The following is a 15,638-nucleotide window of genomic DNA, read 5'->3' on the forward strand; positions in this document are numbered from 1 at the left end:
GTTCATCGGTACCATTTTTCTATATTCCACATATATGTGTTAATATTTGATATTTCTTTTCCTCTTTCTGACTTACTTCACTCTGTATGACACTCTCTAGGTCCATCCACATCTCTACAAATGACCCAATTTTGTTCCTGTTTATGGCTGAGTAATATTCCATTGCATATATGTACCACATCTTCTTTATCCATTCATCTGTTGATGGACACTTAGGTTGCTTCCATGACCTGGCTATTGTAAATAGTGCTGCAGTGAACATTAGGGTGCATGTGTCTTTTTGAATTATGGTTTTCTCGGGATATATGCCCAGTAGTGGGATTGCTGGGTCATATGGTAATTCTATTTTTAGTTTTTTAAGGAACCTCCATACTGTTCTCCATAGTGGCTCTATCAATTTACATTCCCACCAACAGTGCAAGAGGTGTCCCTTTTCTCCACACCCTCTCCAGCATTTGTTGTCTGTAGATTTTTGGATGATGCCCATTCTAATCAGTGTGAGGTGATACCTCATTGTAGTTTTGATCTTCATTTCTCTAATAATTAGTGATGTTGAGCAGCTTTTCATGTGCCTGTTGGCCATCTGTATGTTTTCTTTGGAGAAATGTCTATTTAGGTCTTCTGCCCATATTTTGATTGGGTATAAAACTTTTTAAAGAAGTAAAATAAAATATAAATAAGTGGGTAGGGGCTCCCCTGGTGGCGCAGTGGTTAAGAATCCACCTGCCAATGCAGGGGACATGGGTTCATTCCCTGGTCCGGGAAGATCCCACATGCCGCGGAGCAACTAAGCCCATGCGCCACAAATACTGAGCCTGTTTTCTAGAGCCTGCAAGCCCCAACTACTGAACCTGCGTGCTACAACTACTGAAGCCTGCGCACCCAGAGCCCATGCTCCGCAACAAGAGAAGCTACCACAATGAGCAGCCCACGCACTGCAAGAAAGAGTAGCCCCCACTCGTTGCAATTAGAGAAAGCTCATGCACAGCAATGAAGACCTAACACAGCCAAAATAAATAAATTAAATAAATTTAAAAGTTCCTGTCTGAAACAGTTTAAGGTAAAAACTTGCAACTGTGTGGGCCACGTCTATCTGAAACTAAGATGTTTCTTCCTAACAAGCTGAAAACGGTTTCAATAAAAAGCTTGAAAAAAAAAAAAAAGAAATGAAAAGCCTACAATTCAGTAAATTAGTCATTAAAAAAAAAAGATATAAATAGAGACATCGCTGGTGGCGCAGCGGATAAGAATCCAACTGCAAATGTGGGGGACAGGGGTTCAATCCCTGGTCTGGGAAGATCCCACATGCCGTGGAGCAATTAAACCCATGAACCACAAATACTGAGTCTGCACTCTAGAGCCCACGAGCCGCAACTACTGAACCTGCGTGCTACAACTACTGAAGCCTGCGCACCAAGAGGCCATGCTCCGCAACAAGAGAAGCCACCACGATGAGAAGCCCGCGCACCGCAACAAAGAGTAGCCCCCGTTCGCCGCAACTAGAGAAAGCCCGTGCGCAGCAACAAAGACCCAATGCAGCCAAATAAATAAATAAATAAATAAATGGGGTAAAAAAAAGATATAAATAAGTGGGGAAAGATAACACGTTCGTGGATAGGGAGGCTCTATGCAATAAAGATGATATCAACTATGTAAGCACTAACATTTATTTAAGTGCCTGAGATGAACCAGGCACAGTTGAAATAAATAAAGAAATAAAGAAATATATGAATTCATTTCAATTTTCTCTAACTGAGCCTCAAGTTCAATTCAATACAATTCCAATCAGGTGGAACACAATCTCCAATCAGGAGATACAGGTGGTAACATCTCCACTAATGCCCTTGCCTGCCTGGCAATTCTGAATAGAAGTCCATCCTACTTGAATAAAAGGAGACAAACTCTAAAGATTGGCCCTTTGTATCCTCTCTATATTTGTATTAATCATGACTTTTTACTTTTTATATTTTTGATGCTTTGACATCTTGGGACTTGGTGATGCTGAAGGAACTACCCCTCCCAGGGCTAGTCAATTCCTAGAGATAGTAAAACACTAGGCTTTCATAGGCAGACCAGCCAATCCAGAGCCCTCACCCCAACGACCTCGTCCGTTGTGCTTTTATACTCTGGCCACTGTCCCCTGCTCTAATCACCCAGGACCAGGTACCAGACAACTAGGGACAGCCCCTCTGCCCCAGAGCCAATTTTCCCAGAGCCTGTAGAAACCAGAATAAAGACTCGTGCTCACATTTTCCCCTGCCCTCTCTGTCTCCTGACCGACCTGGTATTTCCCCATGTGGCCCTGCATGGTATAAGCCTCCTGTTTCTAGGGATCTGTGAATATAAAAAACTTCTTTCTTCATGACAGTCATTTCTGTATCTGCATGTCTTGCCATATCTGATGAAAGCAAATCTAAATATCCTTAATGCAATATTCTGCTTCACCCACTCGTACCAGGCCACTGGCTTGATCCCAACATAGACTAGACTTCTCTTAAATATTTCCTTTACCAGTCTCATCATCTAGCATGCAAAGTGTAGCAAGGCAGAGTACAGGGTGGAGCCTAAAGGGAAATCAGTTGTCACAGATCCCCAGAGGCCCCCGAGCAGAGCACCTGCAGTCATGGATCTTGTTTGAAGAACGTGGCTTGCTCGGCAAAACCAGTTGGTCCATGCCTGGTGCCCTGAGGATAAGGCAATCATCCTCATAGGTAGTGGAGACCAGCACGAGGCGAGGCTCCTGCCGGGCAGTCACCATGTGTCCATCTTCCTTAATCACCAGCCAAAACCTGCCAAGAAACAAACAAGGGCACACTCAGAAAATCTTCTTCTACACTCTCCATGGCATCCCTCTAGCTTTCTATTTCATCAAAACCCTCCCTCTGCCCCAACTCAGGAATTTTTTCCAGACAGTATCCAGGTCTAGCCAAATTTTGGGGGTCCAAAATTCTTTGGCTGTTTGGTACAAACAGCCCTGGGAAAGAACATCTGGCCAATGTATGAAAATCCCCAGTCCTGAAAATCCTTCTGGTGAGGCTGGTGTAAGGACCTTCTCAACTGCTGGGGCAACTACTTTGCTTACTTTGGGTCTTTGCTTTGGTCAGAGACTTCCCTGAGCCTGTCTCTGGTTGAAGCGGAATGTCTTCCAGGTCTTTTTGCTGTGGAACAAGATGGGGTTGACCAACTAATGGCCCAAGCAGACTGAAACTCTAGAGAAAGGTCTTGAATGTTTGTGACTCCAGCAGATGCAATCCAGCCTCTGCTGGGTTTAAATTGCTGGGGCGTGTGGACCCTGATCGGGAAACCCCTAAACAGCCTTTCTTCTTCATACACACATTAAAACTTATATAATGTTATAAGCCAATGTTACCTCCATTTTAAAAAAAGAAAATATATCTATACAATGGAATGTCATTCAACCATAAAAAAGAAGGAAATCCTGCAATTTGTGACAACACAGATGAAACTTGAGGGCGTTATAATAAGAGAAATAAGTCAGACAGAGAAAGACAAATACTGTATGATCTCATTTGTAAGTGAAATATAAAAAGGGGGGAACTGCTAGAAACAGAGAGTAGATTGGTGGTTGCCAGGAGTTGGAGGTGGAGGAAATGGGTGAAGGTGGTCAAAGAGCAAAAAGAGGTTCTAAGAGGAAAAAGTTCCGGAGACGTAATGTACATTATGGCAACTATAGTTAATAATACTGTACGGCAGGGGTCCCCAACCCCCGGGCCGTGGGTTGGTACCAGTCTGTGGCTTGTTGGAAACCAGGCTGCACAGCAGGGGGTGAGTGGCAGGCGAGTGAGTGAAGCTTCACCTGCGGCTCCCCATTGCTTCCCATCGCTCCCATCACTCCCCATTGCTCCCCGTGGACCGCATTACCGCCCGAACCATCCCCCACCCCCACCCCCAGCCGTCAGTGGAAAAACTGTCCTCCACGAAACCGGTCCCTGGTGCCAAAAAGGTTGGGAACCGCTGCTGTATGGTCTACTTGCAAGTTGCTATGAGAGAAAAGCCTCAAATGCTCTCACCATAACAACAACAACAACAAAGCGGAAATTATGCGAGGTGAAGGATGTGATCACTAACCTTATCATGGGAGTCATTTCATAATATATATGTGTATCAAATCATCACATTGTACACCTGAAACTCACACAATGTTATATGTCAATTATATCTCAATAAAGCTGGAGAAGAAAAAAATTCATGCAAATCACGTGTTAGATAGGAACTCCACTCACCTTCTAGAGAGCACCTCCCTCTGCCCCCGTTCTAGGCTCAGCTTTCACACGCTGTGTATCACATCCAAGGGGACAGTGGGGTGCGGGGTGAGCTGAAGAACGGAATGCGAGGCTGACCTGGTTAGGTTGGCTATGCTCTTATCCATAGTAGAGCGTGTCTTTGGGGTGACACCGCACAAATGATTTGATGACTAAAAAAGAAAAATGTGCCACCCCTAGGGGAAATGAGTTTCAACATCACTATTTTAGACAGAGCGAGTGCAGTGGGTGAGGAACTCTGCGGGCTCTGATGAGTGAGCCACCACTGAACGCTGGGCCCTCCCACATGTGAGCAGGATAAAAAGGACAGCCACTTCCAGAAGGAGGGAGACATTTCAAAATATGACTGGAGCCAGATGGAATGTTCACCATAACCTGGTGAGGACACCCGCTATCATCACAGCGCAGGGAACCAGGTCTAAGCCATCTCCTGACCCTGGCAGGTAATCTGCCCTCTGGAACCTCCCCGTCAGGCAACCTATCCCTGTCCAGCTTCTGGATAACTGCCCTCCCCTGCAACCAAGCCAGCAGACAGGGGCTGGGTCCTGAGCCTTGCTCACTGGCATGTGCGTTGGTGCGAGGGTACAGCGGCGGGATGGTGAGAGTGCAAAGGCATTTTAGGAACTGCCGTGGCTACTCTTCCCAGGAGTTGAGGATGCTGGGCTGTCGTAGGTCTCCGACCCTCTGAGGAGGCCACCTTTTTCTTTCTAGGGATCTTTGGTTCCCAGGGTTCTCTAGCCCGTTCACCTATGGGGTGAGGGTGGGTTCTGTGACCAGGGATTTCCTGTCTACTTTGTTACAGCCTTATTCCCTCGGGCCTGGGCCCTGTTCCTTATTTCCAGCCTCATCCTTGGGTGCAGAGTCCTGGATGACCCCGTTCTGATGAACTCCACCAAAGCCTGCACTTGAACTTCCAACATGGCGCGTCACCCTCTGAGACAAGGCTCGCCCTGAGAGCTGCACATGACCAGACACATGTCCAGACAGGAGTCACCCCCCGCCATGGCCCATTATTTCCAACAGTCAGCCCCGTCCCTGGGCTGAGTCTTCTCACCTGCCGTCCATCCCCCAACTTTAGCCCTTCACTCTGGCTCTCAAGCCACGCCCCCAGCTCCTGCCTGTTGTATAATCACCTGGGGGATAAGCCCTGGGACGTAGCAGGAGAAGTGGTGGCTAGAGGTTCTGTGCTTATCCTGCAATGGAAGGGGCAGGTGGCAACTTGCAAGCAGCCCAACACTGCGGTAGGACGAAGACCACAATAAAAGATGCAAAGGTGCCATCGGAAACATACCCCAGCCAGCCACCCCCATCACCCTGTAACCGGGATGATGATATTTTTCACCTCTTGCACACAAATGATGCCCAGGGAATGAATAATGACCTCTGTTCTGCCCGATCTGAAAGAAGGGATATGTCTGGAGTGTAGATTTTTTCACGACCCATTTTTTTCTCGTCTGCAACCCTGAAAGCCAGCACCTTCGTTTTACACAGAAAACATGAGTATGTGGCTTGAAGAGCAGTGCAGAGACCAGAGCTCAGAGTCTCCGAAAGAACAGCAATGCCCTGAACAACCAACAGCCGTGTTCAGGAGGCAGAGTCCAAGACAGCTGGAAAGTCTCATTTCTAAACTGGCAAACTGGCCTGGGAAGTAGGAATGACTGAGCTGGAAAAGGGGGGAAAACAGGAGCCCTACCACAGAGAGCTGGAGGGTAAGGGCAGGAGGGAATGACACTTGGGATAATAAACTTAGCAGACTCATGTCTCCAAGAGGTAATAGTCTATGCAGAAGAAATGAAGGGCTGGGTTTATCAACGGGCGAGTCATACATGGTTGGTGCAGAGAGTGAGGGTTTACAAGGTCAAGGTGGGCAGTCATGCCCTGCCAGCATCTGTACCAATCAGCCAGTGTTAGCCTTCTGCTGGATGGACTTGAAACGAGCTCAAAGCTCAGAGCTCTCAGGCCAAGCATTTGCACAAATATGCTAAAGGCTTTGAGCAAAATCGCTCTAGAAATTTAAGGCACAGAGCCCTTAGAGAGGAAGCTCTCGGCTTCTTAGAACAGTTCCAAAGACACAGATTCAAATTGGAAATAAATAAAGGCAGGCTTTTCCTGCATTCTAGACTATTTGTAGTTTTGTGATTGAACTCTCAAGTTGAGAGAATAACAGCATTTAGCAGAGTTCTTTCCAGCTTGCTTTCGAGATTCAATTATCCTTTAATAAATAAAATCTAGATTTGATAGGGTCTTGGAGATCATCAAGTTCAACCTCTTTTGCAAATGAAAAAAAAAATGAGGCTCAGAGAGGGTAAGTGACTTTGCCTGAGGTCTCCCGATCCTCGGCACAATCCTTGCCCTTGTAAATCACATGCTGGTTTTACAGGAGGGCCGTGAGTGCTGCACTCAGAGATCTGAGTTCAAATCCCTCCAGCACATAATGGTCTTGTGATCCTGGGTGAGATACTCATTCTTTCTGATACTGTTACCTTATTTGCAAAGTGGACACAATACCTAGCCCACAAGATTGTTTTGAGGCTTAAGTTACATCATCTGTTGAAAGGACTTAGTTAAGCATCTGCTGCATATGAACCACTGAATAAAAGTTTATTCCATTGTTTTTCCCCGCCTCATCCGAGTCTCCATACCACACCACCCCATCCCAAGCATTTATTGTTCAAAACAAGGGAAAGTTGATACAGTTCCATCTATTTTCAGATGCCCACAGAAGCAGAAAAGCAAAGGACAAATATTCTCTTTCCACGGAAGCAAGAGTCACAGCAAAGTAGTGGCAATGAGCTGTGGGAAAGCAATAGTTATTCTGATGAAAAGAGGAAACACAGATAAGAACTGAATCTCTCTGTGAAATAACCTCAGTCCTTCACGTGAGGGAGGAAGGAGCAAAAGTCCATTTTCTCTTGGTGTGCATCCTGAGAATTTACCTCTTCACTCTGCCTGAAGTCTTCCCAGCAGTCAGAAGGCTTTTCTAAGCCTTCACACTTGAATAGGCTTGAAAAATGCTCTTATTCTTAATGGTCACAGAGAAAACCCTCTCCTGATAGCATCAGAATCACCTGGGGAGATTTAAACACCCCCACACGAGTTTGCTTCACTCTTGGTGATTCTGAGTCCGTAGGTCTGGGATGGGAATCTCAGGAAATTATAGTCTTAAAAAACTCTCCAGGATCAGAAATCTGAGGTGAAAGGGGATGGAAAATGCCCCATGAGTTACATGGTCTGCACACACAACAGTTCTCTACAACAAGCTGAAGTTTTTCAGTGCCGTGGGAGCCCACATTTCTTTAAGAGGACAGCAGTCTCCAGAGAAGAGAGAATACACGTGTCCTGGAGTGAACTCAGGACAGCAAACAGCCTGTCTAGAAGGCTTCCTGAATGACCAATTTGCAAACCTCCCTCCCCCTAGACACAGGACCACAGCTAATCCATCCAAGCCAAACAGGAAAGCATCTTCATCCTAAGGAAGCAAAGAAGGGGGTTCTGTTCTTCCTTGTTCACTCTTTTTAGGGTTTAGCATCCTTCTCTGTCAAGAGTGCTTTCCCGCTATCCAGCTGCACCATTCTGTGTCCATGTGTCCCCTCCAGGGAGGGGCAGAGGCTTTGTAACAGAGCAGGACTCTCTGAGGCCTTCCCAGGAAAGGCCCTTCCCCCATACCCTCTGCTTTAGCTCCTCTCTGAAGTACCTAGATAACAGTATTTGATGCACATTTCCTGAATGGTTTTACAGATGTGACAACCCCCCCATCAAATGGAAGATGTTAATTACTTGATGACCTGAAGCGCAGAGCCCCAGGCCTCCTGGAGCCTGAGGAATGATGATGTTAACCCCTGTGACACCATCCTCTTACCTCACCATCAGCCAATGGGAGAATTGTGCACGAGCTGATCACATACCCTGTGACACCCCTCTCGCTCACCTGGCTTTTAAAAATGCTTTGCCGAAACCTTTCAGGGAGCTCTGGGTCTTGGGGGGCCTGAGCCACCCGTCTCCTTGCACAGACTTGCAATGAACCTTTCTCTGCTCCAAACTCCAACCTTTCGGTTTGTTTGGCCTCACTGTGTCTTCGGGCACAGGAACTTGCGCTAACATCTTGCCTCCACTACCTTTCCAAATCTGCACCAGACACGAACTTCACCTTTCCAGCTTCAGGATCAAAGGCAGAGGATCCAACAAGCAGCCCAGGACACGCACGTGGCAAACCTCTCTTCTCCTACCCTGGGACAGGCCCCAGCTCCCCCGCCCCACTCCCTCCCTCCCCAGCAGGTCCTGCACTGTCGCCTCGCCCGGCCCTACCTGTCCCGCAGGTGACCGCTGCGCAGCCCCAGGGCCGTGCACTCCGCCGCCTTCACCGACACCCCCTTGCAGGACTTGACGGGGTAGATCCAGAGCTCTGCCACGGTGCCCACCTGCTGCAGCCGCCGGCGCCGCCCGGGCCGCGCGCGACGCCAGGCCACGGCCCCCAGCGCCACCGCGGCCAGTCCCAGCGCGGCGACCCCGAGCAGGCGGGGCCGGGGCTGCGGCGCGGGGAGGCCCAGGCGGGCCAGCGCGGACGAGCCGGCGGCGCCCATGACCCAGCGATCGCGGGCGCGGGTGTGAGCGCGGACTCGGCAGCGATTGGCGTGGGGAGGGCGCCCGGGCGCTTAAGGCTGCAGGCGAGCGGGAGGAGCCAGAGTTGGCCCAGGCACCGGCCCTGACACCCTTTCCGCGCGCCGAAAGGACTGGCTGTGCGCAAGGAGGGGACGCTTAACTGGGCGCCAAGGGCCAGGCGGTAACCGAGAGAAGCGAGGCCGAGAGCGAACTGGGGTGCTCAGGTGCCCTTGGGGGCGGTTCCGGAGGCCCCACACCAGAGGCCTGGCTGCCCACTTTCTCTGGAACGGTCACTTTCGCCTTCCTTCTCCCTCTTCCCGGGGCCCTGCGACTCAGCGTAACTCCTCGCCCGCCCTCACGCTACCCGGCTCTCCACTGCCCCTTCGCTCCCTGTACTGCCCACTTTGCTGCGTGATTGGAGCGCAGGGAACAGTGCAAGTGGATGGTAGATTGCAGAATGGGTGATTTTAAATGTTTAGGAGCTCCTACTGGCAGATCGCTCTGAGAACTGCAGAACTTTCGGCCCATAACCTGCTCCGTGGAAACTTAATGCGCTCTGAACAAACTCGAGAGTGGCTTCTTTTTTTTTTTTTTTAATACATATTTATTGGAGTATAATTGCTTCACAATGCTGTGTTAGTTTCTGTTGTACAACAAAGTGAATCAGCCATATGCATACCTGTATATCCCCATATCCCCTCCCTCTTGCTTCTCCCTCCCACCCTCCCTATCCCACCCCTCTAGGTGGACACAAAGCACCGAGCTGATCTCCCTGTGCTATGCGGCTGCTTCCCACTAGCTGTCTGTTTTACATTTGGTAGTGTATATATGTCGATGCTACTCTCACTTCGCCCCAGCTTACCCTTCCCCAACCCCGTGTCCTCAAGTCCATTCTCTATGTCTGCATCTTTATTCCTGCCCTGCCACTAGGTTCATCAGTACCTTTTTTTTTTTTTTTTTTTTTTTTTAGATTCCGTATATGAACATGGCTTCTTGCCGCATAAGGCCAAGTCCCAAGGATGACCCTAGCTCCTCATTAAAATGCCTGCCTGAGAAAGCTCCCTGCTGCCGGGAGATTTCACTGTTCCCGCCAACATCCAGGACCGGCCTCTCACCCCCTTTCCTTCCATTACGGACCTTTGTTCTTGGCCTCCTTAATCGATAGAAACTGATTAAGAGGCCAGGCAAGAAATTCGGGCAAGGCTTTCTTGAGACTTGAGCTGCAGCACCAGAGAGCAAAAACAAGTAACAGGTTCCCTTGCTTCCTCCCTGAGTGGGGTGAGTGTAGGAGCGGGTCCTGGGGTAGCGCTGGAGGCGTGGCTGAGGTCATCTGCCCACCCCCTTGGTGGTGCTGTGTGCAGGGGGCATGTGCGGTCCCCTGCTTTTGCTGGGTTTTTGCTCGTTTTGTATCTTGTTCATAATTTGCCTCAATTGCACAGGCACGCAGTAATTTTTAGTCTCTTATAATTTCTTTGTATTTTGTCGCTGGAGGAGATGTTTGTCCAGGTGCAAGCACTGCAGCAAAGGGTCCCAGGTCCCAGCCTGTCTCACTTGGAGCACTTACTCAAAAGGGTTTACCATTGTGAGTCCTCCCTCTGTCCCTTCCAGATGTGTATGAACCTCCTACAACTCAGAAGTGTTTTTCTCAAGGACCTGAGAGCCATGCGTTTGAACTGTAATCAGTACCGCTGGCCCGACCCAACCCTTGTCAGTTTTCACCTGAGCCCCACCTCGCCTCATTCACCCTTTAAAACCCAGTCACCTCTGCATTCACGGGGCTGGAGCTCAGTTCTTTCCCCTGCTCATCATTAGTTATTGCATAAAATCTGTTGTTACTAAAAGTTCAGCTTTGTTTCTCCTTACCAGCTCCATTCACACAAGCTCTTTGGTAAACAGTGGATTTTCTTAGAGGAGTTAAGGTTTGAGGTCATTTGTTTATTTTGTTTATTTTTCAAAGATTGTCCCTTAACCTGCGGCACGGTTCTAAAGTTTACGGAGACAACCAGCAGACCACGTCCCACAGTCCTGGTTGGTCATCCTCTGGAGAAGAGGGCCGTCCTCCAGGCTGGGAGGAGAGCAGAGGAGGGCAGGAAGCCAGAGCCAAGCTCCCTTCCGCTGCTCCTTGTGCAAAGTGAAAGTCAAAACCTCCCTGCAAACGGGCCCTGTTTGAAATCCCAGGCCAGTGGACTTCTGTCTCTTCAACGAGCACACATTCTCATTATACTCAGCGGCCAAGACTTGGACTTCTTTTTCAAGTGTAGTGTTGTGAATGAGGTGTGTATTTAAACTTACACCTGGACCCCTTCGCCTCTCCAGACACTAGACCCCATGAGTTTACCATCAGCACAAGGTCCTTAGAAGCCCATCCTCCTCACGGGCAGTAAGGAGGAACAGACAGGAGAAACATCTTGTTGATTAAGTATCTGTTCCTTTCCACACACATTTATTGATCATTCCCCCTAGATTGACCCTGGGGATTTAGTGTTTAGAAGAAGCTTCCCTGTTGTTCAGGAGCTTACAGAGCCCCTGGAAGACGGACTGGCAGGATAATGTTGGAGGGCAGGCACGGTCAAGGTGCCGTGCAAGTGAGATGAAAAAGCAGGGAAATCTCAGGACAGTGGTGTCTTCAGAGGAAGGAGCTTTTGAGCTGAGACTTGAACAAAAAGTCTTTGAGAAGGGGCCCGAGGAGGGGATCCTGGGCCAAAGGTGCACGCACAACGTGGACTGAAGGAACAAGAGGATGTGACATGTTTGGACAACCACTAGCAATCCAGCTTTATTAGAACGTACCTGTGTATGCAGGCGGTAAGGGGAGTTGAGACAAGACAGGAGGGCGGGGCCCGACCACAGATGCACCTGTCTCATCTTAATGTGGAGACACCTCAGGATTCAGAACAGCAGTGAGGTGTGATCAGACTTGGGTGTTAGAAGGTCACTTTGGCTGCTCTGGGAAGGAATAATGCCAAAGGTGGTTAAATGAGGGGCTAATGTCCTAGATCAGGCTGAAGTAATCCCGAATCAGGGACTCGGATTAACCTTGAATTAACCTTTTCTTCAAGGAGATCTGGTTCCTTTTAGAGAGAATGGTATTTAGAAACCAAGATCTGGACTACAGGTGTTCTCATTGCTATTGGGTTGCTTCTAGGCCCATTCAGTGGGCAGAAATAGGAATTATAAACTTTATACCACAGGGTAATTTCTTATCTTTCTCCACTCCATATTCTGTCCCATTTCTTCCACAATGAGAACCTGGTCCCCAACAACATCATTATATTCTACAAGGCACACAAAGTAGATTTAAGTTATACAATACCACTACCAGCAATGAATCTACTAAGTGAATTTTAAGATTTCCAGCTGACAGAACAAGGAAATACATGTGTGTGTACTAAACCCATGTATGCACATATCTATCTATAAATATTTCTATAGATAGCTATCTGTATCTTTATTAAGCTAAACATGAGTTCATAATGATGTCTCCAACTCTAATCCACTACCTATAGATCATTCTAGACTCTTCCCCTTGCTTATCTGAAAACTTTTAAACAAATGGTCCAGATATGTTAGCTAGTAAACTTTGGAGGTCAGAAATTAATGAATCTGATTTTCCCCTTCAGGAAAACAGTCACAGTTTGTTCCAGTTATCTGAATTAAATCACATTCAGGATCAAGAACACTAAATACTTAGTAGGGATATATTCTGGCTCCCCTGTTCCCACAAGTGGGATGGTGCTGGGATCCTGAGAAGACCATTAATGGCCCCAGCAAGTGCTGGAGCTGGGTACCTAGTGATGACCACTTCCTGTGTCCTCAGAGCACCCAACCTGTATTAACCCTCACTCTTAGAGTTTAATGCTGGAGAGCAAGAAGCTGAACATTCTCTGAGTGTCATTGTTTAATTTCTATTTATTTTATCCAATAATAGCAGAAATATAACCCTTGTTTTCCAAGTCTTAACTACTACTGAGAAATGAATGGTGGATTACAGGCTACAGGTATATTTGGCCTACACCGCAGAACAGGTGACCTGTTCCACGTGCACTTTGACCTCTCCCCTCTCCCACGCTGTTCCCTTGGGAGATGGAACATTAGGAGGCTCCTCCCCACCCAGCTTCTAGGCATCACTGCATGATAATATGATGTTGACATTGTTACAACTTTACTTCTTGTTGCACGCTGCCACCATCGCACCGCACCATCGTAATACAGTCAGGCTTCAATCCCCAACCTCCAAATCTTTTGTTTGTTTTTTTTTTGAGTGTTGAGACCTTTCCCATTTTTCTGTTTCACACTTACCCATCCTCAGCTGAGACTATAGAATAAATCCTTCCAGGCTGAGCCTAGAAGTTCTTTAGAGAAGCACGTGCTGTACTGCATTACTAACCACCATTCTAGCCAGTCCAGCGTCTGGAGCAATAACCTGAGCACTGACTACTCCTCAGACCCAAAATCTGATGAAAAATTAAACCAGGGATACAATGTATGGGGTCATAGTTGGTTCCAATCTTAATGGACAAGAAAGCATAATTATCACGGTTGCAGAAGAGAACTGCAACTTCTTTTAATGTATATCCAAACATAGATATATTAATATATTAATAGAATTTATTTCATTTAATTCTGATAACATTTCATTTATCTGATGCTCATAATGGTTTCTTTCTAGACAACTGATTGCAGGAAGAGAAGTGTATTTGCCCCCTCACCAATGGCTCTGTTTTAATGTTTATCTCAAGTGAGTTTCCAGACTTCAGGTAACACCCTCTCCCAGAGACCAGTTTCATCTTCTCTTTAAGTTTGGAGCAGGGTGTTGGTGCTGAGTTTGGATCTTGCTGGTCTTGGAATGACGTTAAAACTGTGACCGCAGAGTGAGCCACATACAGAAATTAAATAAAGAGGGGTGCATTTAAATATCTGCAAGATGTGTAGCCCAGCTAATGAGGAAGAATTTGAAAAGAATGCAAAATGGAATCAAGCAGTACCTTGATTGTTTGAACTCAGTAAGTGCTGTATCAACCTGGCTGTGATTGCATACTCATCAGTAGAACACTGTGGAATAGGGGAAAGGCCACCCCATTAATAGGACATGAACTTGAAGTTCCTGCTTGGCATAATAGCTGATAAAAGAGTAGTATCCAGGGATAAGAAAAATCTTTTGGGGTATCTGTAGCTTCAGAACCCCCATCCCACCAGAGTCTTTTTTTTTAAAATATTTATTTATTTTTGGCTGCACTGGGTCTTAGTTGCAGCACACGGGATCTTTAGTTGCGGCATGGGAACTCTTAGTGCAGCATACATGCGGGATCTAATTCCCCAACCAGGGATTGAACCCAGGGCCCCTGCACTGGGAGCACAGAGCCTCAACCACTGGACCACCAGGGAAGTCCCCCACCAAAGTCTTTATTCAACTTAAAATCTCATCCACCTTTGATAATAACTCCAAAATCCAAAATTACTCAATGAAATAACAGTAAGATTTAGAATTAACTACAGAGATAATATAGAAGTAAAAGTTACTATATTAATGTTAAATACAGGAATGATCCTTGCATATTCGGTATTGTAAGTATTTGTAGTACTTAACAGAGCTTAATATATTACAGAATAGTTGGGAATACTAGAGATTCCAACTTAAATTATGTAATTGTTTACTTGATTTAGATTTTTTTTAATGACTAAATGTCATAACTTGAAAAATATCCTAGGATTGTAAACAGTATCGGGAAATTTAAGGGAACCTAAGCATTTCCGTGTTTATAAGTTTAACTTATTAGATTACAAGAGCTATTGAAATACTTGGGAAGGTCTGTTTGTAAGTCAAACAACAGAAGTACTTAAAAAGAAAAACAATACATTGAAGAATGCAATTCAAAAGTCTGTAAGGCCAAACTTTAATCAAAGGTCCCCTTAAAAAAAGTGATTGTGAAAAAAAAAAAAAGTAAAATAAAAGAAGAAGCAGCTATGTAAAGTGAGCATAAAAATTAAGGAGATTTCTGAATTTGAAAATTAAGTAAATAAAATGCTAGTTAAAATAATAATAATGGTAATGATCATAACACCTTGCATTTTACAGGACTTATTTACAGAGTAATTTGACATTCCTCGAGATAGGGGTTGAAGTTTGAAAGAAAGCTGTAAGTTGCACCGTGATGGCAGGAGGAGTGGGTAGATGACCTCGACACAGCTGTGTGTCCGTCTATAAAGTCCCCACTGAGTGGAGGGATCAAGGCACACTCACCATGGCTCAGAATCTTCCTTTTAGCCCTTTAAAGCAGAACGTCTAACTTTTCTGTGTCCAAGAGTTGACTGGACTCAGGGAAGAGACTGATGATGAAAACGTCCTGCTCTTTTATCCATTGGCACTGAGAGATAGCTCTGCAGGCCCACAAGCTTGTGCATCAGTGTGGCGAATACCCTCTCTTCCTCCCAATGGGGACTGAACAGGGAGAACAGCCAGCTCACAAGGTTAGCTGTGTGTTAGCTGGGCACCTCCCCTACAGGCTACAAGGAGGAGACCCATCCAGATTACACTAGAGTTAGGCGGGTTTGTGGTTGGGACACCTCAGGAAGTAGTGCCTCAGCTGCCAAACGTGAATCCCAGAACATCCAGAGGCTGAGGGCTCAGCAGTCCAGTGGGGGAGAGAGCGACTTTCACTCCAGCCCTGCTGTGTGCTAGACGTTGGTCCTTAGTCTTTAATAATGACTAGTCTCAGATCTCAAGGGGCCAGGAACCTGCTGAGGATACACATGAGT

At 46.8% G+C, this 15,638-nt stretch overlaps 1 protein-coding gene across 2 annotated transcripts in view; it reads right to left on the reverse strand.

The window, feature by feature from the left end:
* The window catches only part of MTARC2 (mitochondrial amidoxime reducing component 2), a 31,584-nt gene extending 22,721 nt beyond the window's left edge, over positions 1 to 8,863 (reverse strand). For both annotated transcript variants that reach the window (XM_068541793.1, XM_068541794.1), the window contains exons 1-2: positions 8,589 to 8,863; positions 2,616 to 2,789 (exon numbers count right to left, since the gene is read on the reverse strand). In XM_068541793.1, the coding sequence (XP_068397894.1) occupies positions 2,616 to 2,789; positions 8,589 to 8,863 (449 nt within the window). The remainder of the gene's footprint in view (positions 1 to 2,615; positions 2,790 to 8,588) is intronic.
* Positions 8,864 to 15,638: the final 6,775 nt, after the last annotated feature.

This window comes from Eschrichtius robustus, chromosome 3 (assembly GCF_028021215.1).
Source record: "Eschrichtius robustus isolate mEscRob2 chromosome 3, mEscRob2.pri, whole genome shotgun sequence".
Lineage (NCBI taxonomy): Eukaryota > Metazoa > Chordata > Mammalia > Artiodactyla > Eschrichtiidae > Eschrichtius > Eschrichtius robustus.